The sequence below is a fragment of the Ailuropoda melanoleuca genome, chromosome 4, assembly GCF_002007445.2.
Source record: "Ailuropoda melanoleuca isolate Jingjing chromosome 4, ASM200744v2, whole genome shotgun sequence".
Lineage (NCBI taxonomy): Eukaryota > Metazoa > Chordata > Mammalia > Carnivora > Ursidae > Ailuropoda > Ailuropoda melanoleuca.
The window spans coordinates 55,530,469-55,531,961 of NC_048221.1; the positions used below are offsets into that span (position 1 = coordinate 55,530,469).

At 67.8% G+C, this 1,493-nt stretch overlaps 1 protein-coding gene across 1 annotated transcript; it reads left to right on the top strand.

The window, feature by feature from the left end:
• Nucleotides 1–223: 223 nt before the first annotated feature.
• DNAJB8 (DnaJ heat shock protein family (Hsp40) member B8) lies at nucleotides 224–1,232 on the top strand. The gene has a single exon (XM_002917634.3). It carries the CDS (start codon nucleotides 496–498, stop codon nucleotides 1,198–1,200), a length of 705 nt encoding a protein of 234 aa, XP_002917680.1. The 5' UTR covers nucleotides 224–495; the 3' UTR covers nucleotides 1,201–1,232.
• The last annotated feature ends 261 nt before the right edge of the window (nucleotides 1,233–1,493 follow it).

Consider the following 1,493-nt stretch of genomic DNA (forward strand, 5'->3'; position numbering starts at 1 on the left):
ATTGCCCACCTTGGCCCGATCCTGTGGCTGACTCTGTCTCTGCTCCTTGGCTCCCCAGAGCTCAGCCCACAGGCCCAGCGTGACCAAGCTCCAAATTCTCTGCCCACCAAGGGGCTGATGTCATTGGCAGGGGCAGGCCAGTGTGCCCAGGGGTGCGGGTGCGGAGCTGGGGCTGGGATCTGCCCCGCCCAGGGGCTGATGTCACAAAGGGCCCAGCCTCCGCTCTGCAGGGGGTCTGCCCCAGGCCTGGCCCCACTGTGGAAGTGTCCCCCTCCCCCCACCCCTCTCAGTGGAGGCGCCCACCCATCCCTGAGAGCTGGTACTATGAAAAGGTAAAGTCCCGGGCAGAGCCGCGCCTGGAGCCAGCAGACTCCAGCAAGGCCCCCGCTGAGGGACCCGCACCAGCTGCTGCCTCCTCCCAGTCTGTCCCGGCCCCCTGGGCCCCGGTGCCCACCTCACCTTCGCCCCCACCTCCGCCCCCTCCCTCCCCTCGCCATGGCCAACTACTACGAAGTGCTGGGGGTGCAGTCGAGCGCCTCCCCGGAGGACATCAAGAAGGCCTACCGAAAGCTGGCCTTGCGCTGGCACCCCGACAAGAACCCCGACAACAAGGAGGAGGCCGAGAAGAAGTTCAAGCAGGTGTCCGAGGCTTACGAGGTCCTGTCCGACACCAAGAAGCGCTCCGTGTACGACCGCGCGGGCTGCGACAGCTGGCGGGCTGGTGGCGGGGCCAGCACCCCCTACAGCAGCCCCTTCGCCACGGGCTACACCTTCCGGAACCCCGAGGACATTTTCCGCGAGTTTTTCGGCGGCCTGGACCCCTTCTCCTTTGACTTCTGGGACGTCCCTTTCAACAGTGACCGCGCAGGCCGGGGCCACGGCCTGAGGGGGGCCTTCTCGGCCGGCTTCGGCGAGTTCCCGGCCTTCATGGAAGCCTTCTCGTCCTTCGACAGCCTGGGCCGGGCCGGCGGCGGGGCCAGCCGCACCACCTTCTCCTCCACTTCCTTCGGCGGCTCCGGCGCCGGCAGCTCGGGCTTCAAGTCGGTGATGTCGTCCACCGAGATGGTCAACGGACACAAGGTCACCACCAAGCGCATCGTGGAGAACGGGCAGGAGCGCGTGGAGGTGGAGGAGGACGGGCAGCTCAAGTCGGTGACCATCAACGGCAAGGAGCAGCTCAAGTGGGTGGACAACAAGTGAGCACCCGGCCCCCCCGGGCCGCCCGCCCACCCCGCCGCACAGGCCGCCAGCCTGGCTGATGCTTAATAAATACGCCAAGTGAGTTCATGGAAACAGCTGGCCGGGACGTGTGGCCCGTGGGGACCTGCTGCGCCGGCCGGGCCCCAGCCCCATGCGCAGGGGCCAGAGCGCTCAGGCCCGCGGGCGCTGCCTCCACGCCCAGGCTGCGGTAGCGAGAGGTGCAGGGGCGGTCCTGCGGGTGGTTTGTGATCCTTGTCTGCGTCTCGGGGGTTCGTGTCAGTCCGTCTCAACCC

Coding starts and splice junctions, on each gene's coding strand:
- DNAJB8 (XM_002917634.3), top strand. CDS start 496: ATGGCCAACTACTACGAAGTGCTGGGGGTGCAGTCGAGCGCCTCCCCG.